The 24,872-nt window shown below is 41.6% G+C and overlaps 1 protein-coding gene across 11 annotated transcripts in view; it reads right to left on the bottom strand.

Moving 5' to 3' along the window:
- Window positions 1-24,872, bottom strand: part of FGGY (FGGY carbohydrate kinase domain containing) — a 364,051-nt gene that overhangs the window by 315,483 nt on the left and 23,696 nt on the right. For 10 of the 11 annotated variants that reach the window (XM_004679054.2, XM_012722677.1, XM_012722676.1 and 7 more), the window contains exons 3-4: window positions 23,684-23,795; window positions 18,181-18,332 (exon numbers count right to left, since the gene is read on the bottom strand). In XM_004679054.2, the coding sequence (XP_004679111.2) occupies window positions 18,181-18,332; window positions 23,684-23,795 (264 nt within the window). Of the gene's footprint in view, window positions 1-18,180; window positions 18,333-22,470; window positions 22,599-23,683; window positions 23,796-24,872 lie in introns of those variants that run through there. The other variant, XM_012722681.1, reaches the window with a different exon arrangement.

The following is a 24,872-nucleotide window of genomic DNA, read 5'->3' as shown; positions in this document are numbered from 1 at the left end:
TATCCCACTGACCAACCGGCATAGTTTTGAGGTAAATAGAAGGTTGGTTTTTCACATCACAGAGTTTTAAGGTGGTTTACTACAGAACAGTTAATGATAAAGCCTCTAAGTCTCAAATATAGCCCATCTTCAAGTCCTACTCTCTACACAACAAATTAGGATACAATGGCCTTTGAAAAATGTGTATTTGGCTATAAAAAATCATTCATTCAATGATCTGTTCCATAAAAAACATATCTGGTCTTCTATACCTAAGGTACAATGCTCAGAGCAAGGGAAACAAGCCGGCAGCAGCCACAGGAAGCTTTCAATCTAGAATATCCTGCATCATTCAACTTTCCTTCTCCTTAAGATCAAGTTCATTAACATGACATCTCTGATCCATATCTGATACTCCAGTTTCACTTCTGATGACTCTAAGATACCAAAATGGAGTCACCCACTTACATTATGTTTTTCTTGCATTTTTGGATCTTAATTTATTGTGCATCCTATCTGGAATATCTCTTTTTCACCTGACCAGCATCACTGGGAGCTCAAGCGTTACCCACTCCATGAAATCTTCCCAGACCCCCTAAGTTGGGTATATCTACACTAAGCCCCCACAATACTTGGTAAATACCTCCAACATTCCCATCATCTCTTCATAATTCTGTCTCACTGAATAAGAAGCTCCTAAAAGGCAGGGACCATCTTCTTGTTATTTCAATTTCTCTCTTCTTAGCACCTAGCATTGTCTCTGATGCATATATGACGAATAATGTCAGCTGAATGAATGAATATATGAATGGCGATGTATATGCTAAATAGGAGTTTTTGGAAATGAAAATAAAGAATGAATGGGTAAGTGAATGAGACTGTGAATAAGAACTGTTCCAGTTTCTCTTTTCTCATTCAAGTTAATGGCTTTTCACAGTCTATCTTAGGAGACGGGACATATTCTAGCCAAGCCAGACTGCCAGGAAGATAAATTTCTCTTCTTGGGGTGAGGAGGTCCTTTGGAGAAGTTTTACTTTAATTGGAAAATGGATGCATTCGCTTCCTGGCACAGACTCCAGGTCAGTGCAGCACCGTGCTGAATGGCTGCCAGGCACCCTGGAAGGGGCTGCAGCGGAAGCAGCACTCTGTCAAGTGTTGAGTACTCTGGGACATCTGAGGACAACCTAGTGTCTGGGCCCGGCAGGCTCCCGGAGCTGCCTCTTCCTCTTTCTTCCCCAAATGTCCTTCAGCCCCAAATTAACTTGTTGCCAACCCATAGAGGATGACTTTACCTCACTGTCCCACAGGCATGTTTGTGAGGTTTAATTGGGAGTGTGTATACACACATACACACGCCCCCTCCCTGGTCCATGGACACCACTGGTGCAGAGTTGCACTGCCTTTCCTGAAGGTCCTGGAAAAAATCCACAACTGGGATAATTCTTCTCAACTCAACTCAGGAAAGATCAGAACTTCATACCTTCTTCTTCATGATGAATGCAAACCATCCCACATCACAGAAAACCACCCCTGAAGGAACACTGCTTGCATCTCTTGTGAAGCATCCTTGTGGGAAGTGCTGGACACTGCAGGGTCTTTGTGACTTTGCTTCAGGTTTCCTCTTCTGTCTCATCTCTCAACACCTTCTCGTACCAGCATCCCACAGTTCCTGGCCCTCCAAATAAACTGACCCAGTGCAGCTATTCTACACTGAGATGCCTTTGCACATTTTGCTGTCTTTCTCAAGAGCCAGATTTCAGGAGAGCATGTGTTGGCTCTAATACTTCCCAGTGATGTGGCCTTGGAAAACCTATTTAACTGGTCTTTACCTCAGTGCCCCTAGTGAACAATTCAGTGCCCCTAGTATAATTACAGACAACAATCCCACCTATACTAGAGTTGGTGAAAAAGCAAATGAGCAAATGCATGTGTTTAGAACAACATCTGACACAGAGTGAGCACATCTTACAACACGTTGTTACTATTAGACTGTCAGTTCCACCATGTTTCCACCTTGAGGAAGGATCAGAGGCTTCAGAGACTGACACTCTTTTTTTTTTTTAATTTTTTTAAAGATTTTTAATTTATTTATGCATACAGAATGGGAGCAGTAGAGAATTCACCAGAGACAGAGTGGAGAGTAGAACAGGCAGATCAATGAAGTACACTGCTGAGGGGAGCAGTGTGAGGGTCAGGAGAGTTCTGCCACGTCATGTGGATCATCTCTTGGGCCGGGGATCGAACTCGCACTGAAGCTGCCATGGCCAGCTTCACAGTGCTGCACTCCAACCCACTGAGCCTCCAGGGAGGGCCCTCAAAGACTGACACTGTTGAGTTCAAACCTCAGTTCTCCTACTTGTACTTAGTACTATTTTTGCCCAGTGGTGATACAGTATCTGTGAGTCTCACTTTGCTCACTTACAGCAAATTTAACTTGCAGTATTATCAGTGGGACACAACTGAGTGAGATTATACATGCTTATGTGCCCATCCTGGCACCTCCCTAATAAATTTTCATTTCTCCCATGATCTGACTCTTTCAAATTATGTGTGGACCTATCTGTCTCTCTGATTAGACTCTTAGTTCCTTTTTAGGAGAGACCATTATTTATTCATCTGCATACAAGAGTTAACATGGAGTAACTACTTCTCAAATGAAATACTTATCGATCATGCAACAACATGTTTATCAGCCTTGGGTGTGAACTAGGTATGAATGCAGACCATGAAAGGCAGGATATCCTAGTCAAGATCGGAGGCTGCCTATTGGCTAGGTGGAGTGGGGTCTGCATATGAAACATTCAGAAAGAATGTATAAACAGTACAGAGTAATTCAAGGTTGAAACACCTGATTTATAAACTAAACATGCTGCATGGTCAGGAAAGAAAAACCCTGCTTGGACAAGCAGCAGATCAAAGGTGTTACTTAAGAGGTAGCATCTGACCTCAATGTGGATGGAAGGCAAAGGTGATCTAAGCTGAAACAACTCTCTGAGCAAAGGTGTAAGAAGCAGCCAACTGCATCCCTGGTCATTAAGGAGGAACCCTGAGGTCAGTATGAAGGTCACTGGTCACTGAAGAGCACTCAAGATCTGTAAGAGGCAAATCTGGATTTGTATTAGACACCTAGGTCAGAAGAGAATGGATGCCACCATTGGTCCTGGACAGGAGGCGGTCTGTGAACACAGTTTTAGGAAGACTAAGACAGCAACAGCCTGGTGGAAGTCTCGAGGGGAAGGAGGAGGAAGCAGGAGAACCAGTTCCCACACACATTTCTGGTACAAAGGGAGGAGAAAGAACGTACAAAAAGGAAGAAATAAGAATGGAGATAAAAGACAGGAAGAAAGGAAAACAGAGATAAAAGGCAAAGTGCACAGAGAGAAATGAAATGCAAAGATTAGGAGGAAGGGGAGGAAGAATAAAGATAAAAGTGAAATAGTTTAAATGCAAAAAATGGATGAAATAAGAAAGAAAAAGGACCAACGACCGACAGAAAAAGGCCAAAATAAGTAAAATACGGGGAGAGGGGAACAAAAGCAGCAAGACCACAATAATGACCCCAGGGAGGCAAAACATGGAGAAGGAAGGGCAGAAAGCAGCGCCCGCTTGGAGGCTGCGGACTGGCTCTCCTCTGGGTGAATGAAGTCATGGCTGATGTCACCGTCTCTGAGTCACACGCCCACCGAAGGAGAGGGAAAGAGCCTGTCTGGTATTCAGTCCCACCCTCCTGGACAAGAGGGGTTAACCCATTGCTCTGATCTCTGAGGCACTGTCTAGTCTGGGCTGGAGATGCGTGAAATCAGGAGAGCATCTCCTTCTGCCCAGGGAGACACTGTGGCCAGAGGAACCTAGCGGTTCATCTTCCCTAAGTGATCAGCTCCAGGCTCTGGAGCTGGGAGAGTCAGAAAAGGTGAGGCAAAGAGCCTGCAGCTTTTTCTTGATTGTGGCTAGGAAGTGAATTCCACGGGAAAAGCACTGAGTCACACAAGGGGATTCAAAGTGCTTTTGGACTGACTCACGTTCCAAGCTCCCACCAAGCAAGTCCTGGCTGGAGGTCTTGTTTCCTCAGATTGCCAGACCTTTCCCCAGGCTATTCCCTCCACCTGCCTGCCTTTGGCAAGCTTCCCCAAGTCACAGTGCTCACCTATGTGCAATCCACCTGTCAGGCCCCAGGTTGTTCCCGGCTCCTAACTGCTCTCCCCTAACTGGGCTGTCTCCAGAGGGCACTGAATGGCCACTCCACCCCACTGCTACTGTGTCTCTTTATCTCTCTTTAGATTATAAGCAGCTTGAGGGCAGGAATTCTGCTGTGTTTACTGCTCTGTTCTCTGCATTTAATAAGGTACCTGGAGTACACTAAATTTTTAATAAATCAACTCCTTGATCAACTCCAGCAGTTGCTTACTCTGGAACTGACTATTTTTAGACCACTTCTAAAACATGTACCCATTTTTACAGCAGTTGTGCTGAGAATATCTGTGATGAAGACACCACCCCCCTGAGCTAGTGATAATAATAGTAAAGTCAAACTTCTCTGGAAGCATCTGCTTGGGGCACCTCAGGATGGATTAATGGACTCCTCAACCGCCCTCCCCCACACCCCAAGTCTTGGCTTATGAGCCTTCAAGGCACCAGCATAGGGTTGAGTTAGATCTGAGTTACACCCCTAACTCTCTCACTCATGAGCTGGGTGAGGCAAGCCTCCCCACCTAATCCAACAAGAAGCATAATGAAGCTAGTAATGTCCTATCCCCAACTTGTTCACAAAGATCAGTCACCAATTAAAAGAGTAAGCCCAGCTTATGAAAACATCACCTATTCACAAATGAGTTCTATTCCTTCCACTCTTAGCTTTACTTTCATCTAGTGACAAATATATGAAAAGCAGAACTTATTAATTTTCTTTCCAAATATCAACTTTTCTTTTCATAATCATTATCTGAAAATATGTAACTACCACCTGCAAGCTACCACTCATTGTATACTTCTGAGAGAGAATATTTCCATCAACCCTATTTTATGGACAGGACACTAAGGCAAATGCATTGCCTAAGATTATGCAGAGAGTGAGTAAAAAAGTCAGTGAGAAACTCTGGTCACTTGAACGCCAAGCTCATTTCTCCTTCACCACTGTCCAGCTGCTGCTTCCCAGGACATGGGAGGTACTCAATAAATACTTACACAATGACTCACTCTCTTCTTCCTCAGGTCCATGGGCTAGTCCCTGACCCTCAGCCAAAGCCAGACCACACGCCTCATGCCAAGACAACTGTCGCGGTCTGCGTTCTGGTCCTGTCTCTTTCCTCATCTATGTTAGGTTCACAGAAGGTAGGTATTGAAGGAGACTTCAGGGGTCATACAGACCAGCTGTTACCAAATGCAAGACCGTGGACTGTGCTAGTCCAGGTCCACCGATTTTTCACTAATCAATGGTGAAATATTAATAAAGGTTAAACAAAGGAAAGTAAAATCCTTATTCTTAAAAATATTAAGGATAATTAATTGAAAAAAAAAAAGAACTCATTTCCAACTGTTTGCTTTGTTTTACTTGGCAAATTCCAGTACTCTATGCACAGAGCACCACTGGGAGAAAATGTCTGTGTCACAATGCAGTTAGCAAAGCCCTAGTGGGAGACGGGGGCCTAGAAGGGCACCTCCTTTTCAGGAAGTTTGCTACTCCCTCTGAACACATTTTTAACCAGGACAACAATGACCACTGAAATTATAACAGAAGCCAAAGCAAAGCAGTTTTTGGAGCAGGTGTGGGTATGGGTATCAGGAACATTGGAGTCAAGATCAGACTTTCTGATACTAAGGTCACTCACAAGGTTTACCTAAGTCATAGTCACTCCATGTAGGAGAGGAAAAATGTGGGCTTTTATGGGGATCCCCAAATCACTAATTCAACCAGCAGAGTAACCACAGCTCAATAGAAATAAGCTTTGAGTGAGGGTTAGCTAGGCTAAAGAAGTACTTCTAGAATCCTAACTTCAGTTCAATCATTTATTCATTCTTCCGAATAACAGAGGGTGGATACAAAGAGGAAGAAGACAGCAGTAGCTGAAGAGCTCAAGATAATGTGGGGGAATTTGTGTTACTGAAATCTTACATTTCAACCAGTCTCAACTGTGATTCCTTAATTGTGAGTCTAAGTTTGTATAATTTCCTAAGGTTTTATTCCAGAGCTCAGAGTGATCTTCAAAATGTATGATAAAAAAATTGGACAACTGTGTTATCTTGGTTTCTTAAACAGCGAGAATTGGCTATCTCTCTTCCTGACCTCTTACCCAGAGGACAGACCAGGGGACCTTTGCCTGATAATGGCTGCAGTTTGACTGGCTGGCCTTTCTTTACTCTTTTTAGAGCTTTTTAAATTGCTAGTGTCAAAATGTCCAGGTTTGCACCCCAACCTTGCCATCCTCCGCTTCTTCATCTGTAAAGTGACATCAACGGGATTTTCATAAGAAATAAGTTGACTAACTTAAAAGCACATGGTAGAGGGCCCGCCCTGGTGGCACAGAGGGTTAAAGCACAGCACAAAGAAGCTAAAGCCACTTCAGCATGAGTTCAAGCCCCACCCCGGGGGTGACCAACATGGTATGGCAGACCTCTCCTGACCTGCCTGCTACTCCCCTCAGCAGTATACTTCATCAGTTGGCCTGTTCTGCTCCCCACTCTGTCTCTGGTGAATCCTCTCACCACCTCTGCACGTCTGACCTGTACCCCAGTTCTGTACGCATAAATAAATAAATATTTTTTTAAAAAGCACATGGTAGGTATTTAATACATCCTAGTGTTGGTACCGAGCATGTTTATAGAGAACAACCAAGCAGAGGTAACACTTTAACTACAATTTATGAAATGTCCCAGAAAGGTAAAGTCTTTAATATTTCAACCAGCTTAATAAATATAATCATGTCTCAACTTACCCCCAAAGCTTAAGGTGGCTTGATGAATAGATAGGGAGACAGGTAGACACCTATGTACATGATAAAACAAATGCATTAAGATGTTCATGGGAGAATCCAGGTAATGGTTCTCAGTGCCAACCGTAAAATTCTTTCTGCTTTTCCATATGTTTGAAATTTCTGATAAGAAAGTGTTAGAGGAAAAATGGCTTTCATAGCCTTATTCTTGTTCTTGCTTTAGGGGCTCCTGGAAATAAAGGATATTCTTAGTCTCAACCTTACCACCCAGCAGTAAGCATAGTGCTTTCTATCTACACAGTAGTTACTAGACGAACATCTGTTTCTGGCAGTAAATGAATATATCCCTACAGTAGCAGAACAATTACTATCATTTTGAAGACAACAGGAAAAGATAAAACCACCCATATATTTGGAGAAATGAGAAGTACTTACACTTCCAGAAGAGTCTTCTGCTTTGCATCTTACCTGACCTCTGATCTCCCTCCATCCATGCTTCAGTGAACATCTGTCTACCCCAGGCCTCCAGACTCCCAAGGTAACAGTGCTTCTCAGTGAGGCCCATCCATGGTGTTAGTGAGTTCCTCTCTCATGACCACTGTTATGTCTGGTTTAAAGACAGTATTTTCCTCCTACAGGCACAGCCAAGTGCTTTAGCCACCAAGGGGAGGAATTTTCCCAGGTTTTCTTTTACATCAAATCATACCAGGTAGGCATAGACCAGTTGAATGCAATGCTTACACTGCTTGCTCTCATCAATGCTTACACTGAGAACTCTTAGAGGTAGCTGCCATCAGGCAAGGGAGCGGGACGCACATTATAACTACAGCTAAGCTGTTCCAGCAACCATCTGAAGCCTGACTTCACCAACAAACATTAATTCACTGAGCATCTATGTGTGAGAGAATGTTTTCAATGCCAAGCCCTATACTTGGCTCTGTGAACACAACTGTCAGGTCCAGAAAGGCAGGCTCTTACTCTTCTGCAGCTTAGAATCTACCAACCCAAATGAGAAGGGACAAGGCACAGCAAAAAAGACAAGACAGGATTTAGAGCCAAACAACCTTCATTAAAACCCAGTCGTGGCCCTCCCTGGTGGTGCAGTGGGTGAAAGCGCAGCACTAAGAAGCTAAAACCACTTCAGCATGAGTTCGATCCCCAACCCGGGAGGTGATCCACTTGGCATGGCAGACCTCTCCTGACCTGCCCGCTGCTCCCCTCAACAGTATACTTCGTTGATCTGCCCACTCTCTCTAGTGAATCCTCTCACTGCCCCTACACCTCAGGCCTGTATCCCCACTCTATATGCATAAATGAATAAATCTTTTAAAAAAAAAAAGTACTGACACCTGTGGACAAATCATTGCAGCTCATTGAGGCTCAGTATATTCCTCTATAAAATGTGGCAAACAGTAATATTTACCTCACAAGATCAGGTCACAGAGCAATAAAGAAGATATATATGAAAGTGCATGATAAGCCATCAAGTAAAATACAAAAGATAGGGTTCTAATAATAGCTGGCATTTATTAATGCATTTACTGGCTAAGTATCAAGCCAATTCCTCTTTTACTTTTTGCTGCTTCGTAAAATTACTTTTCTAGACTATAAAACTAAAAGTATACAACACATATTTGACATAACTCAAATCCACAAACGCAAGATAAGAGAAAATTCACTGTCCAGGTAAGTGAAGGCTGACCAGCAGTTGCAGCACTAGTAAATTTACTTTAAAGGCCATTTTATGAGCAGACCACCCTGGAGAGAAAATGCACAACAGATGCCCTAAGGACAGCTGACAATACTGTCTGCCCTGTTCAAAGGCTGCAAGGATTCTGGGTTGGATGCAACAGGGCCCTGGTATAAACATTCTAAAGAGAGGCCTTTTGATTCAATAGATGAGTCTTGGAGTTGTCTGGAGGATCAAGGGAACTGCTGAGGGGTTATCCACCTCAAGAGTACAGAGACAAAGAAGAAAGGCTCACAGGAGTTAGTCTCCATCCAGAGCCTTCCCTTCACATACAAAATGAGCTCTGTGTGTGTGACTCAAGTTAACAGGACTCCAGCCAAGGAGTGGCTCTGGGTTGGAAAGGAGTGGTAATGCTCCAAACTTCCTTTCCCACAATGGGGAAGAGAAAACTTATTCCCGCTGAGCAGTGGATCTTTACTTTGGAATGGAGCTATTGGCCAGACACACCCAACAATCAAAAGGGGCATGATAAATGATTAATAAGTCCATCCAACTATCCATTAAAATATTTACTGAGTTATTCATGTTAGATGCTAAGCAATGCCCTAGACACTAGGAACTGAGAGATTAATGAGGTGCAATATATTGTAATAAATTCCAGGGCAGAGGTAGGGGAGGATGCATAGAAGACGGAGGGCAGTACCCTAACCAACACTCAACAGAGAAAGTCAAGGAAGATTTCATGGAGTCTTGAAGAATTAGTGTAAGTTTTCCAAGAGAAGGAAGAAACCATTATAAGTTTTCCAGGCAGAAGGAAAAACCTGAGCAAGAACCGAGAGGTGTGAGAGAATATGGGCACAGTATGCTTTGCGCCACTGACCAAGAAATTTACCAAGAAAGCCACTGACCAAGAAATTTCCACATCTGGAAAGTCTTTCCATTTCTCTAAGCATCTTGTTATAGGAAAAGTAATGATTGATTCCCACAGCGTGTGTCTCAAATCCAAATGCCCAGAGGGGAAGAGCTAGAAAAGGAAATGAGAGAAGCTGGCTGGGCGGGACCTCCGTGAAATGAGGGACACTTGCCCCTTCCAAAGAGGGCAGCCCTATATTCACTCAGGCCATATCCACTCAGGCCAATTCCTTCCACATGGGAATGTGGGCTAGGACTGCCAAGTCCTTTTGTTATTTTTTTCTAAAGAAGCAGAAAATCTGGACTTTTATATGAAATTTCTTAGTTTTTAAATGTTGGAAGCTAATTCAATAAAAATTTTTTCAAGTATATGGTGGGTCAATTAAAACCCATCTGGGGACCAGATTTGACCTGTGGGTTGCCAGTCTGCACCCCTGGCACATTGGAAGAAACAAGTGCTCTTGGAAAATAGGCAGTCAAGGTCAATGGTCAGAGCCCAGGACCTAGAGGCTGGCAGGACTTGCTGAGGAGCCCGGCACTCCCACTCCACTGTCATGTAGCCTCCAGGAAACTTAAGTTCCCTGGGTCTCAGCTTCCTCATCTGCATAATGGCCTAATAATACTGTGTCACTGAGAAAGAGATAAAATAGTGTAAAGAAAGCCCTTTGGGACAATATTTTGTAGAGAAAAAAAAGTCCAAGAAGTCAGATGCCTCATGCTGAATACTGAAGTACTGTCAACTAGAACATGTGGCTCGGACAAGATTTTTTTTTCCAGTGTTAAATTACTAAGAAGTAAGAAAAGTGTGAGAATTGTGCTCTAACAATAGAAAACCACTCCAACCAGGAGAGTAACCCATTATCCATGTTTTGTGTGTATAGCCACTTATCATTTCTAAAAGCAAGTGCATTATAACCCTGCACATTCAGTCCTGTAATTTTTTCCTTTTAATGGTATAGTATAAACTTCATTGTTGCTATACAAATAGTTATTATCTAACTAGTGTATATGCCAGACTGATAATTTTAAATCATAAAACAAATGGTGTCATGTCCATGCTTAAAATCCATCAACCATCTTGCACTGCTTTAGAATAAAATCCAAACTCATAGTTATGCATGAGCTATACCTTGCCCACTTCTCCAATCCCCCTCCTGCTCTTACTCTGCCTTACTCAGGCCCTTCGCCAACCTCATGGATGTGTTCCTCCCTTCAGGAAGGCTGCACCACACTCTTCTGAAAAATCTCAGCATTCAGATCAAACAAATATCCAAGAGAGAAACAAGCTAATCAGTCCAAATGTGCTCATCTTTGTTTTACCTTCACAGTATTTTTCAGAGATCCAAAACTCTGTGTGTGTGTGTGTGTGTGTGTATCCCCTTGTCTTTTTCTGCTGCTTGACACAAAAATCTACATTTCCAGAAGTCAACTCAGAGTTCTCATCTGCCTTGCTCACTGTGGCATCCCTAATACCCAACACACTGTCTGGCATGAAAGAGACAATCAGTGCTTGTTAAATGAAGAAAATAAATCCACCACCCATCGTTTCCAGCCTCAGACCCTCCTGAAGTCATCCCTTAAAAATTTCAACCCTGAACTAGCTTATTCAAAACCTTGCAAGATAAATACTTGAGGAGGCAGTAGAGCAAAATGATGATAAATAAGTCCATACTCCGGACCCGAAATGCCAAAGTTTATATCCCAGCTTTGTCATGATTTACTAACTGAGTAACCTTAAGCAAGTTGCTCAACATCTCTGAGCCTATTTTATCATCCATAAAAAATGATAATAACTCCATAGGATGGCTGTGAAGATTAGATGAGCTCAATGTGGATAAAATGCTTAGAAAAAAATACCAGATGATAACGTCTATATACAATTTAGCTATTGTTTTCATCTATTGCCTTGCTCTAATGCGTAGGTGGTCTGTATCTTCCCTCCCCAAACAGACTATTATTTTATGAAGGTAGAGACCACTCAGGTTCTCACAGTGAACTTCACAGTCCTTAGGGGAGGGGCAGGGCAGAGGGCTACCAGTTGGCTCCTGGGGTGACTTTGCCACATGGTGTGAGATTTGACTTTTTTGAGTTTTAGTTTCCTCATCCGTAAAAAGGAGGTTTCATTTGCCCACATGGTTGGTGTGAAGATTAAATAATCCTTGAGAAATAGAAGAATGCTGGAGCTGGAGGCATTGTGAATTTTAGGGAAAACAAGGTATTCACTGACTCAGTCAGATTCCCCATTTACACTCAGAGCTGCCCACCTGGGATATAGGTGTAACTCTCAGGGTGTGAATGATACAAATGAGTAAATGACTGAAAATATGTTCTGCATTTTGCAACTGTGAATGTGTCAACAACTTTGTGATGGTTTTTAGAGGCTTTCTGTAGCTAATTGACAAAGAGGAAAAACATACCACACTTCATAGCCCAGTCCATGAAAGAAAATATTCTATTGTTTAAAATGATCACAATTCATGATATGCTGCCTATCAGTAAAAAATAAACATATTGAAAACAGATGTGAAAAGTAAATTATCTTATGACCTACTGCATAAGCCACTGTACAAATATCTCACTAAAATCATTGGGCAATAATCCCACAATGTTGGTATTATCCTCATTTTATAGCCGAGCATATTAAGACTCAGAAGTCTCAGAAGTTGATTTAGTTTCTCTATAGCCCAGAATAGATAAATGGTGGGGAAAGATTCAGGTATAAGTGTACCTGGCTTTAGATACTGTCAGGTTTTTTAATGTTTCAGTAGTTTCATCTCCCATGGTTCCTCTCAGCTGTATTGCTAAGATCTGCAGAATCTAGGGGGATAGTAGTAGACCTGAATTTGGTCTTCTATTAGAGGAAGCTAGTAATTATTAGAGAAAGACTATACATTTTAGCATATTGTCATTCATAAAGAAATGGTGCGTGGCAAAGAAAGAAACTTAGCATGTTTCCCTCTCATAAAGTGTCAAGTTTATAAGAAATCTAAGTAAAGAAAGAGATGCTAATACAGCATCAAGGAGAATGGAAGTACAAGGTCAGACAAGGCCTCTTATTTTATAGAGGAGACTACCACAGATTTTCTGACATCTTAGAGATACTACCTACCACAAAACGCTCTTCTGCCACCCCAGTCAGTATGACATTATCAAACCACCTCCACGGACATCTGAACTCCAAGATTCCACATCTGAACTCCAAGATTCCTCCAAAGAATCCACATCTATAGGAAAAGGCACGCACGAGCAAATAGGAGAATCATTTACTCATTTACTCAATATGTTACTGGGAACAGACGTAGAGAAGCATGGAATGGGGAGACAGGAAGGGCAGATTTAATTTCGAAGCCCATCAACAAAATTCTCCGACATTCCGGCCAGTTGGTTCCAGACCTTTGGAATGAACAATGAAAACCTCAAACTATAAAGTGATCTGTTTCCCACTCTGCTGACAAAGGCAAAAAAAGGAAATGAATTAAAAGACTGATTGGAATATATCCATGCTGCCTCTATATGCCAGTTAATTATCTCCCATTAACACTTGAGCTGTCAGGACCAGCATCAGCCTGTTAACTTTCTTGACCTTCCTCAGTCTGCACCTTGTTACCCTATAATGTTTCGTGTTTATAAAGATAGGAAACTCCAGCTGTTCCCAACTGACAGAACTTAATTTACATTTGGCCTTCATTAAGATGGGAGTCAGAATCATTGAGACCAAATGGAAAGCCAGACTGCTGGGGGTTATGAAAAATTCAAATGACATTTTTTCCTTTTATCTGACAATTCTCATTAAGGAGACATGCGTCAACCTGAAACACATAAACTTTAAATATAGAGGACAGGATTCAAATTCCATATTGCAGAACTAGGACCCCAGTGACTTTGCCCAAGAGCTATGGTGGTCCTGGTACATCACTTCTGTCTGGGAAGTCTGAGCTCTAAATTCTCCCCACCCCCTCTGACATCTGATTCCAAGCTAAGGAGAAGCCTCACATGAATAACAGCAGTCCAGAGGTGAGCAGTCAGATCTGACTCCATCTAGTTTACCCCTCAAACACAAGCAGTCTCAATTGTCCTGCTGATTTTACCCCCTACAGACTTCTAGAACCTGCCTCTTCTCCAACCCACACAGCCTAAAGCAGGTCTCATTGCTTCTCACCTAGAATGTTACAGCAGTGTCTTGTTGGGCCTCTCAAGTTATTCCAAATGATTTATACAGTACCTATGATGTACCAGATATTTGATTAGATGCAGGGACACATCATGGACAAAATAGATCATTGACAAAATAGATCCATCCTCCTGTGGATGACAATCAATGGGGAGGAGGCCAGGGGATATGAATCCTCACATAAACTGACATCACAGTTTCAATTTGGGGAAGATACAATGAAGTCAAATGAAGAGTGCAATGACAAGAGACTTCTGATTTATTTGAAGGTCAGAAAAGGCTTTTCTAGGGAAAATAAACCTGATATGTAAATGATGAGTGAATCAGTGGTGAAGCATGGGAAGAAAATTCAGGGCGTAGGCACAGTATCCCAACATCATCAAGACTTGCAAATTTTGTCTTTAGTGATCCAGAGAGCAAATACTGGCAGCTTTGCAGCCACACAATCTCGTTTCACTATTCAGCTGTCATCGCCATGCAAAAGCAGCCATGGACAATTTATAAACAAAATAGTGCATCTGTGCTCCAATGAAACTTTGTGGCCCTAAATTTTAATTTCGTCTAATTTTCACAAGTTCCAAAAGATTACCCTACTTTTGCTTCTTTTCAAACATTTGGAAACACAGAACCTATTCTTAGCTCCTAAGTCAACCAATGATGAACAGCAGCCTGGACAAGGCCTCTTGGTGGTAGTTTGCCAACCCCGCACTAACATTCTGAGGTGGCATGGGACTGCATGCGTGTGAGGCTCGCTGAGTGGATCCCTGAGGACAACGAGAGTGAGCAAGATGAGGGACAAAGAATAAGATGTGAGTAGGAGGTAAGAATGACACCACCGACCACATACTCTGGAATGTACCCTCTGAGCAAAGTCAAGCCAACAAAAGTGTATGATCAGGAAAGTATGGAAAGGAGTTAACTCCCACAAATAGACACATTTTCTCACCCCGGATTCAAACCCAACATCCCTGCCAAAGACACCCCCTCTTAAAAGCCATCAACCAAGTTCTGTGACCAAATAAGCTCTAAGCCCTTAACACCAAGCCCATGCTACGTGCTTGGCTCCATGGCTGCTGTATTCAGGGAAGCACCAAGCTCACTGGCCACCCCCTTGCCTTGCCTTAAAAAGAACCAGTCTGTCTCCAGAATAACCTTTCTGTCTCCTCTATAAGGCAAAACCGGTATCTATTCCTATCACAAATAACTCCTCCCAGAAGTGCATTATTTTCTTTCAAAGCACTTTGCCAACGCCTGTATGGGGTGCTTAGCACATTTGCTGATGGTCCCATTTCCATGTGGAGCTGCTCCACCCACCCCCACACCTTCGAACCCTCCCCATTATTTGCAGTAGACTCAGGTCAGGTCAAGGCCGTGTCCTCTTTCCGACTGCACCCCAGTGTCCTTCATATTACTGTTTCATAGTATGAGCTCAGTAAAGACTTGTTTTATTAAGAAATTAATAGAGATTGGGACCCTCCGTGGTAGCACAGCAGGTTGGAGCCCTGCGCTGCGAAGCAAAGCCGAGCAGAGGCAGCTTGGTGAGAGTTTGATCCCACCTGTTCCCTTCAGCAGTGTACTTCTTCGATCTGCCTGTTCTGCTCCCCACTCTGTCTCTGGTGAAGACTCTCATTGCCCCTGCACCTCTGGCTTGTGCCCCAGTTCTGTATGAATAAATAAATAAATCTTTTAAAAAAAATCATCAAAAGAGAACCCTATGAATTTAGCACACAGTCTTAAGTTCTTTAACTTCAATTTTGCCCTTGAAGCAGTCTATAGTAGAGATCCAAGGTCCTACTGTCTGTCTCTCATAGGCCCATCCAGAAGGAGGTAATATTTCCTGTATCTCCACCAGTGATATTTTTCAGGACACAAGCACAGAACATTTATAACTAAAAGTGGTTTTATAGCGAGTCAACAGGCTTCAACATCAGCATCACTTGGGAGATATTAGAAATGCGGTATTTCAGTCCCTATCCCCGGGTTACTGCTGGGTTGTCAGAAAAGTCATGATGCACTTTTGCTTGAAAAACATAGAAAAAATACGTCATGACTTTTCCAATAGCCCAATAAATCAGATCTGTAGTTTAACAAGCTCCAGATGATTCATTTACACATTAAATTTTGAAAAATGCTATAAGCCATCTTGGTCAGACTTTAAGAGGAAGATGCTATAACTGATTATAGAAGTAGTTCTGATTTTGAATTTGCAATCAAATTCAAAGTAAAACCAAAGGGATTTTCTGTAAGTATTTCTATGCATGCTTACCAAAAAAAAAAAAAATAAAAATTAAACTAAATAAAAAAAAAAAGTTTAGGCCCAGTCTTCAGTTATATATATATATATATATATATATATATATATATATATATGTGTGTGTGTATATATATGTGTGTGTGTGTGTATGTATATATGTATATATAAATATATATGTGTGTGTGTATATATATATATATACATATATATGTGTATATATATATATGTATATATGTGTATATATATATAACTGAAGGCATTCACTGATTTGATCCTCACAAGCTCCCCTGGTAGAGAGCATGAGAGACAGACTGATATATATAGTTAGTTAGGTAGGTAGGTAGGTAGTATAGTTAGGTGGTGTTTAGAGCCTTACTCAAAAAGTTCTGATGTGAAATTGATTAGATGGATGGATGAATGGGTAGACAGATGACTAGATGACCTTAGAAGACCATAATCACAACCATATAATCTAGAATGTCATTATTTTCTTTGGGTTTTATGTAGTGAAGGTTGATCTCCAGAGCACAATAGTTAACTCTCTGACATCTGTACAGATACATAGTGGATGTCTTTCTATAGCTCCAAGCATATACAGCCCTGAGCTGGGCACAAAGCAGGAGCCCAGCAAGGCCTTGCTTGATCACGCACCCACTCACTCAATTCAGCACCACTCTTCCTTACCTATGGCCAAGAAGGGTGACATATCCAGCCATTTGTCCAATACTCCATGTACAGGCTAGTTCAAAGGTCACTCTCCTTGCTCCTGCTCCTTCCTCACTTTGGTGAGATTTTTACAGAGGGATAATGTTGGGACAGGTAGGGATTTGGAGTCCAGTTGACCTGGCTTTAATTCTGGCTATCCCTTCCATGAGGGAAAAGCCATCGACCCTCTCTCTCAGTCTGTCTCTCATGCTTTCTACAAGGGGAGCTTGTGAAGATTAAATCAGTGAATGCCTGTATAAAACACAGTGTGGGGACTACGCAGGACTTTTATAAATTCCAACTTGTATTTCAGCATTTATTTGGATCAGGTTTTCAAACTGATACAGTCCAACTCCCTCACTTCATATAGATGGGAAAAGCAAGGTCAAGAATGAGAAATTTTTTGCCCCAAGTAACACAATGTGATGTTAGTAGAAAATTAGAATTCTACCCCCACCCCTTGCACCCCAGACTGTTTTCAAATGCTTAGCAACTATAAAAGCCATCATGCAGATTAAAACTCACAAACCAGTTCCACACAGAGGAAGCCAAGCCAGCTCTGACCACTGATACCCTTTTTTGGCTACCTCCCTTCTGACCACTGATACCCTTTTTGGTTACCTCCCTTCTGTCCCAAGGTAGCAATTCTGAGACGACTTCTCACCACCCTAAATTCACCCATTCCCATGTACATTTTGAGTAATTGAAAACTCAGCCTATCTGAAACTCAGAGCCAGTAAATGAATCACACCAGGGCTTACTCATTAGATAGATTCTCTCCTCTCCAGACCACCAAGGGATTTTTAAGTCCCTGAGGATCCCAGAGCACTTGAACTTTCCAACACATCCATCTCTAATGGGAACCATTAAGCTGACATCACCATTCTCCACACTTCATAACATCTGGAAATGGGAACCACCTGCCAGTGCTTTGGACAGAGATCTCCTTATCAGCCCAGGACACGGAAACTCAAGTTCAGGTAAGATGACAAAGGAACAACCTAAAATGCCAACAAGGCCAGAGATTAATCATTGGGGATAAAAGTGTGTCGAGAAAGAAGTTTCTTATCAGAAGATCTGGACTTCAAACCCAGTTCTGTCACTTTCTATTGCAATGGTAATAAATCTCCCTGAACTTCAGAAGAGTACTGTATATTAACAGAATTGATTTCTGAATCAACCAATCTTAGGTTCAAATCCTGGCTCCATCACATCGTTATTGTAGCACTAGGGGTGAGTTAATCTTTATTAGCTTTACTTGTCAACAAAGCACACACATACACACACAAACCCTATTTGATAGCAAACCCTATTTGCTGTAGAAGAGATAACCTATGTTAAAAGCTATCACAGGTTTACATGATTGGAGTATATGAAAAATGGAAGGAATTTAACTACAACCTAATCAATAAAATGGGATCAACCTTTCTCAGAAAGCTGCTAGGTAAAATCAAATGCAACAGACTAGCAGGCTGCTGGTATCGACAGAGCTGCAGCAAATGGAACTCTTTCCTATTATTATCCTCTCAACCCAATCACTCACCTCTTTCAGCCACAGAAGCTTTGGGGCCTGCATCTCCACAGACATCACCCCACCGACATACTGCAGGACGCAGTGCTTGGTTTCATTGATTCTGTGCACCTGGCTGACAGCTCGGTGGTCCAGCCACATGATGATGTTTCGACGGGAATCTCCTAGCAGCAGAAACACAGAGATGAGCACACTGTGCTTTCTAACCCTTAAAGAAATTAGGGGTTTCTAGGAACAATGAGCTGTACACATTCTACCATTCAGAGAACTTCGAGCGAGCAAAAGGACCACCAAGGTGAATAATACACTCTAACCCGACCCTGGACTTTCCTTCAAGAGATGGGCTTCTTGACCAAAGCCCCAGGGTTAAATGTCTAAACTAACCCCTCTCAATACCGACCAGTTAGTTAGCGCTCACAATCTCTCAACATCTTCCCTCTTTACCCGTTATGGTCTAGAAAGATATTCTGGCAATGTATTCAGGAAAACAGCCTAGAAAATAAACCTACAATAATACTTTGACTTTGTAAGATCAGTCTTCTCTAAATATGAGCGCATATTTTGACAGTATAATACATATCAAATGCCAACTATAGCTACACATGGGTTTCATCTGCTTATATTCCCACTTCCAGTTGCTTTAATTAAAATCAGTTTAGCTTTTCCCTCACTCAGCTGGCTTGTTTGGTAGAGAGAGAAACACACAAGTTTTGGAATCAAGCAGATCTAGGGGGAATATTGGCAGTTATAGGTAGGTATTTATTGAGAAAATAAGTCTAAGTTTCATAATCCTCCTCTATAAAGTGGTGACAGCAATAGCTAATATCGTATAAGAATTACTGAGAACTTTCATTTAATAAACTAGAGCTAATGTGCACAAAAGACATTGTAAGTACCTATCACAGTAAACCCCCAGGAGCTGTGAAACACAAGGAATGGGATCTGAAACCAGCTGGAAAAGGAGTGTTGGGACCACTCCTCATATCCCACTTGTACCATCCTGCAGCCCACACAGAGGGAATGGACCCTGTCTCCTTCTAGCCTCCGGTAATTCATCCAGTCCCAGCGGTCAAGTGAGAATACTTTTCTCCCTATAGAGTCCTCAGCTTCCTAAGGTGGCAAAATGCAGAGCAGAGATATATGCACTGTAATACATTTTTTTTGGTAGCAAAATTACAGTAGCAACTATGTAACTTTGTAAATGTTTATAACCCTTGTGTGTTTATGTATGTGTATGTGCGCCATGTATGTGTATGTGTGCCTGTGTCCTAAGTCTTGTGCCTAACATTTTATTCACATTCTCTCCTTTAAGCTAGGGAAGTTGAAGACAATCCTATCTCACTGCTGAGAAAAGCATGAAGTGTGCTTTGAACAAGCTTTGAAAACAGATCTGAGAAGGTGATACATGTGTAAAATGAACTAACTAGGATGAAACGCATTGACATGAATAATGAAACCAACTGGGATATTTTTAAACACTGTATCTATTGTGTGGTTGCAGGTACACCCACGCAAAAAAAGCACAGGTCACCTGCCAGTATTGTTTTTTTCTATAACAAAATAAAGGCTTGAGGCAAATATGTAAACTTTCAATTGTCTATTCTTAGTAGCAGTACATGGGAGTATTCTTTTCCAGTTTTAAAGAGGATTTCATTTTAATTTAAAGGAAAAAAAAATAACAAGCCAACCCAATATGTATATTAGGTCATCATCATAACCACAGGCAAAACAAAGAGTCACTGGTTGGCTTGTCTGGAGAGATTTCAGGTCCCAGGAAAGTTTCTCAAACAACAGCAATACTATGAAAACGAAAGTGCATGAGACCTTCTATAGACCCATTTGAGTTTTGTTGTTGTTTTAAACAGCTGAGTCATTCTACTACATAACAGAATTGCCTAAAGTTCTGGTTCTCTATCCCTGGTTGTGCTTAAACATCGCCCAAATATCTTTAAACATACTGCTGTCCAGATCTCATTCCAGAACCATCATCAAACCAGAATACAGGTGTGTTGCATGCATGCTTGTGCACACACAAACACATGCACACATGTGTGGGCCGAGAAGGGCAACATCACGACTGCTTCTTAAATTCTATATAGAATGTATCTACAACAGCTTCAAGACCTGTCAGTAAACTTTCAACTGTACAGAGCAGCTACTACTGTCTCTATGCGAAGAGACTCCAAATGACACAATGAGAACTGTGCAAAAATGGTTATTTGTATCATGAATGCTAGTAATTTTCTTTTAGACAAAAACCAACACTTATTCTTTTTTTCAGTTCATACAGAAAATCACAAATAAACAACTCTACTGAAAGTTCATTTAATATTTTATTGAGCACTGACCACATGCCCGGCACAGAGCTTGGGTACAAGAAGAGTATGCCATAGTCCCCACCTTCCAGGGCATGTGGTTGAATGGAAGAAACACTCTATGTGGTATGCTGACTGCCAGACAGAAATAGTAGACAGAAAGAAGGACAGCTACAGAGGGTGAGATAGTGGCATCTGGGGCTGCACAGCGAGTTTTAAGAGGCAGGGAAGCTCGGACAATGGCTGGCCATAGGTGAGTCAGGTGGAAGAAGGCTGGGAAGGAGATCCTACACAACAGCATGCTAAACAGAGCACAGAGCCACAAGGATGTCGTACTTTAAGAGCAGCAGAGGTAATTCAGCCAAGCAGAACTTGAGTCACAAAATCAATTTACCTAGGGGCAGATTATTCATCTATGTATTCATTTAATTAATATTTTGAACACTTCACAGGAGGTGTTCCAGACACACTTTATGTGAACCAACAAAAATACCCAAATAGGAGGTTTCTGCTCCCTGAGCCAGGAATGGTCCTGAGCCCTGGCTCCTCTCTCTCCCCGGGCTCCCAGGGCTGCAATGGCCCACAGTTCGGAGCTCAGCAGGCCGTGGAGGCAGCAGCAGGAGCAAGGGCAGCACTGTCCAGCCCCAGCTTCTGTGATCTTCAAAGGAAGAAGAGCAAAGAAGAAAAGGTCAGCCCTGGGTCTGCTCACACAGGCCTAGGGCAGTGTCCTTCATCCAAAGGTGGTACAAACGTGTCAGGAGTGTAGCTGTGGCTTCAACAGCAATGGCTACGCCTATGGTCCCCTCCTTGCTCCTGACAATCGTGCTCACTCTCCAATCAAGACGGGTCTCTGCCACATAGATAAAAGGGGTCTGTGAAGAAACTTTAAGCCACCTTTAAAGTTCTATTTTCATTTTCTAGCATGGCTAATCTATTTCAGATCAAACTCAACCTTAATATAATCTGTTGAAAGGCAAGAAACTGGTGAGGGGCACCTGTGGTTAGGTGCATCTGATGAACAGGCACATTTTAACCTTCGAGGTGGAGTGAAAATATTTCAACACTTTTAATTAGGGTTATAACCTAGCTACGTGTTGAATAGCAGACCTGTTAACAGGAGGCAATTCTATTTACAATGAGAAAAATGATGGCATCCAAAGAAGATGGATAGTTCAGCAGGCTTAACGAGCAACCCTCTTCTTCAAATATTCCTTGATCCTAAGAAATCAACTGTCTATTTATCTGTATCCGGCAATTCTCCACACACTAAAATTTTCAAAGAAGCTTTTTTTAAAAACTGGCACCTCGTTCCAAACTAACTGAATATATATCTTTGAGGTCAAGCTGATGAAGCAGTAATTTTATGTACCATACAGTTATTATGGTATTGTATTTTAACAGACATGTAGATACAGTGTTGCTGGAATTTACGGCTCTTTACAACGGAAGTCCCATTCAAAATGAGAACGCCTCCTAGAGCATCCCTGATAGATGATCACCTGACCTTGACTGAAAGCCAGTAGTGGGAATGCTGTCGACCTCCCATTTTGGCCAACTCCAAGAGAGCAAGTCTGTGCGAGAATGCTGGCTGCTGTGCAGAGCTGTGGCCTCTGGCTCAGCCCCACTCCCCTGGTCTCTGCCTTTTGAAGAGGCCCAGACTCTGCACCCTTGCCCTCCCGGCCCAGAATAATGCCGAAAGAATCAGCGAATGGTCACTAAGAATAAAGAACACTCTTATGCAGCTTTGAAACCGCTACACTTAATAAATAAACAGGGCTTGGCACAGAGTAGATGCTAAAAATGCAGCAAGCAGAGGAGAGTGAGTGTGTGTATGTGTGTGTGTGTGTGCGTGCACGCCTCCATGTGCATGCGTATGTGTGTAGAGAAGATGCTCATAGTTTCCACTACGGTCTAGTTACTCCCCATTCCACCTGTCTTCTCAGCACATGCAATTCATAAATATCACTATTCCATGCATTAAGCTTACAGGAGAGTGTGGGGACACATTCTGTGAACTTGAAGAATTCATAATCAGACGGAAGAAATTTTTCTGAGTCTTCACTAGTGCTGGGCTTTCACTCAATTCTCACAGCAAAGCTACAGCTTCTAGGTACACTAGTTTCAGAAGATAAAAGTGAAATATGCAGAGGTTAAGTGGCGCATTCTGCGTGTCACAGTTCAGTAGTAGCAGAATTGAGATATGCTGTCTACTAGACTCCATTGCCAGGGTGTCCCATCCACACACCAGTTAAGAAAGGCAACCACAGTATCTACCACTGAAGGCTCTCCCATACAATCCAGCCCAACACGTTATCTAGTGGCTAACTTGGCAACAACTGACTGATGATGCCTGGAACAGCACTGCTTAGGTGGTACATGGGTTTCTAGTGCACCATAGTCTCCACCCCTCCAAATGTCTTCCATTCACTCAAAGGTCAAATATCAGTTGAAGTTTATCTTCATATAGGTGCTGTGATTTCCTCAAACCTGACCCACTTTACTCCTTTACAGTACCTACATAAATAGTGTAGACTTTTAGGTTTGCAACCTCAGGGTAACACTACCAGCTAAAATTCCTCAAAAGGACCATATCTTTGCCCACTGTGAAAAGTTTCTGAAGGTGGAAACTGAGTGGTACTTTACATTTGAAACAGATTATTATTGTGTCTGCCAGACACAGTATCTATTAGGCATGGGAATATCCTTTTTTCTGGCTACTAATAATAGCAGTCTTCAGTTTCTAGTTTCTGTGTCCAGTCTGCCTTGTTCCATTTCTTTTCAGTGGACTTAGATCACCCAGTTACATAAACATGACATAGGAATTTCATATACAAAGCTACTGCAGACACTGACACTCCCTTCTTAGAAAATACCCAGGTTGCTAGCCTGCTCAAGGCTACCCACTCCGAGCTAATCATCCCAGTCATTTTTTCATCAGACTCTCTACTGTGGCTCTTGAGTTTGATGGGGCCAAATCTCTCTCTAACTCAGAACCTGATGCCACAGCACTCTGAGCACCAGTACTCTCCAAGCTTTTAGCACCTGGAAAGTGATCGTTGCCCTCCACACCTGATCTCTAAACCAAAATGTAGTTGGTAAGAGACATCCAACCTCACACTCCACTCTGGCCCTTTAGATTGACGAGTCAAGTCTATTTCAACTAGTCCCACCACAAGGGAAATGAAAAGGAATGGTCTTACCTTCATGGTTTACTGGTAAAGGACGAAACTCCTTATCCAAAACAACCAGGGAACATGTGGCATCAAACCCAAGACCTCGAACTTGGCTTAAATCGATCCCTTGCATGATTTTCTGTTTCAAAAATAAACAGACAACAACATAAATTATAATGACAAGATTTTAAAAGCTTAAAAACAAGTTAGAACTATGTTTGACAGAATAAAAAGTAATCCTTACAATAACAGCAAAAATACAAAAGGTTCAATATCACCAACATAGCAAAAGATCCTATAAATTAATAAGAAAAAGACAAACCAATAAATTTGAAAATTAAACAAAGGACATGAAAAGTTACATCATTAAAAAAAATAGTTCATAGGCACATGAAAAGATTTCCAACTCTATTAAATAAGTTCAAGTAACCAAATTTCTTCCTCGTATTGACAAAAAATGTAAAGATTATAGTATAAAGCAGTGCTAAGATATGACAAAGTAGAGCTCCCTGTACACTATTCTAACAGTGTAACAAATTATTACAAATACTATAATTTTATATTATTTATTACATTAAAAGCAAGTAAAACCTTTAGCCCAACAATCCCACTTTTAGGTGTCTCTCATAGCAAATGATCAGCTACATGAGTAAATTTATATGTAAGATGAGGTTAACTGTAATACTTTTTGCTTAAAAAGTGGACACTTTTTTAAATATTGTTAAGTAAATTACATCTGATATGTCAAATATGGAGTATTCAACAGCCACTTAAAAGAAAGAAGTAAAAAACAACTTCTAAATGTGGTGGTATAATGAAGTCAGTAAGACCTTGTAGCAAAATAAAAGCACTAAGCACTACTTCTCTTCACCCTGGTACTATAGGTTCCAGGCAATGTAGCAAAACAGGAAAAATAATGAAGAACATAGATTTGAAGAGGTTAGTGTCCTCTTTGTTAGGCAGGTATGGTCACATATACAAATTTCCATACTGAACATTGTGTATTAACTAAATTGAAATTAAGAAAACAATTTCATTCATAACAACAACAAAAATTACTCAGGAATGAATTTATCGAAAGATTTTTAAAATCTTGGCATTAATTATCAATGAATTTACTTAACAATATTTAAAAAAAGTTTCCACTTTTTAAGCAAAAAGTATTACAGTTAACCTCATCTTACATATAAATTTACTCATGTAACTGATCGTTTGC

The sequence above is a fragment of the Condylura cristata genome, unplaced genomic scaffold (assembly GCF_000260355.1).
Source record: "Condylura cristata isolate star-nosed mole 26May11 unplaced genomic scaffold, ConCri1.0 scaffold00008, whole genome shotgun sequence".
Taxonomy (NCBI): Eukaryota; Metazoa; Chordata; class Mammalia; order Eulipotyphla; family Talpidae; genus Condylura; species Condylura cristata.
This window is presented reverse-complemented; position numbering and strand designations above follow the sequence as displayed.